The sequence below is a fragment of the Salvelinus sp. IW2-2015 genome, linkage group LG4q.2, assembly GCF_002910315.2.
Source record: "Salvelinus sp. IW2-2015 linkage group LG4q.2, ASM291031v2, whole genome shotgun sequence".
Taxonomy (NCBI): Eukaryota; Metazoa; Chordata; class Actinopteri; order Salmoniformes; family Salmonidae; genus Salvelinus; species Salvelinus sp. IW2-2015.
This window is the reverse complement of record NC_036843.1, coordinates 24,575,221-24,576,392: the sequence shown is the minus strand read 5'-3', so window position 1 is coordinate 24,576,392 and position 1,172 is coordinate 24,575,221. Positions and strand designations below refer to the sequence as shown.

Below are 1,172 nucleotides of genomic sequence, written 5' to 3'. Positions count from 1 at the left end.
TGGCTATGAAGTTTGTACAGCTACATCTTTCACAGACTTCCATAACAGTAGTGGTATGATGACAAACATGTCAGTTATCTTCACAGACTTCCATACAGTAGTGTATGACTGATCCAACCATCCAGTTATCTTTCAAAGATTCATACAGTAGTGTAAATCTGGACGCAACATTCAGTTATCTTTCACAGACTTCCATACAGTATGTAGTGATGGACCAACCATGTCAGTTATCTTTCACAGACTTCCATAGTAGTGATGACTGGACCAAACATGTCAGTTATCTTTCAAATTCCATATCAGTAGTGTATGCGACAAACATTCAGTTTATCTTCCAGACTTCCATAAGTAGTGTTATGACTGGCACCATCGGTCAGTGATCTTTCACAGACCTCCATACAGTAGTGTATGATGGTCCGACGTACCTTGTTCTTCTCCATCATGCCTTCTATCTGGTAGGAGACTTTGCCAGCGTAGTGAGCCACAGTGAAGTGGGGCTGCTTGCTGAACTTGTCCCAGCTCATACTGCCGTTGTCAGACAGCTCTTTCTCCAGACGAACCCTGAACTGCTTGGCGTCGGACACTCGGTTGAGAAGGCATTCCTGAATGGATGGATGGGTTAACAGACAGAAAACARGAGAGTAACATAAATAACCAAAGAGCTTGATATATTGTTTCTGTACAAAAAAAAATTACTTTATATAAAAAAAAGGTAGCTCTAATGCAGTATTCTAGACCGGTGGATCCCAACTCCGGTCCTCCAGTACCCCCAACAGTACATATTTTTGTTGTGACCCCGGACAAAACACAACTGATTCTACTTGTCAACTAATCATCAAACCCATGTCGAATCAGGTGTTTCTGTCCAGCGCTACAACAGAAATGTGTGCTGTTGGGGATACTTGGAGGACCGGAGTTGGGATCCACTACTGTACACACCTCATTGAGGAGAGAGAACACTCCAGTGGGGATGCCCTCGATCAGATCCAGACAACCCTGGTTGTCCTGGTATTTAACAAACGACCACTCCAACCCTTCTGATACGTACTCCTCCTAAGGGTGAGAGACTTCACTGTTGAGCACTAGATCACTAAGACAACACTAGATCACTAAGACAACACTAGATCACTAAGACAACACTAGATCACTAAGACAACACTAGATCACTAAGACAA

At 43.1% G+C, this 1,172-nt stretch overlaps 1 protein-coding gene across 1 annotated transcript in view; it reads right to left on the bottom strand.

Annotated features, from left to right (window-relative positions):
• Positions 1–1,172, bottom strand: part of LOC111963006 (unconventional myosin-XIX) — an 11,517-nt gene that overhangs the window by 9,154 nt on the left and 1,191 nt on the right. The window contains exons 2-4 of the mRNA XM_023986228.1: positions 1,157–1,163; positions 937–1,050; positions 423–599 (exon numbers count right to left, since the gene is read on the bottom strand). Of these exons, the coding sequence (XP_023841996.1) occupies positions 423–599; positions 937–1,050; positions 1,157–1,163 (298 nt within the window). The remainder of the gene's footprint in view (positions 1–422; positions 600–936; positions 1,051–1,156; positions 1,164–1,172) is intronic.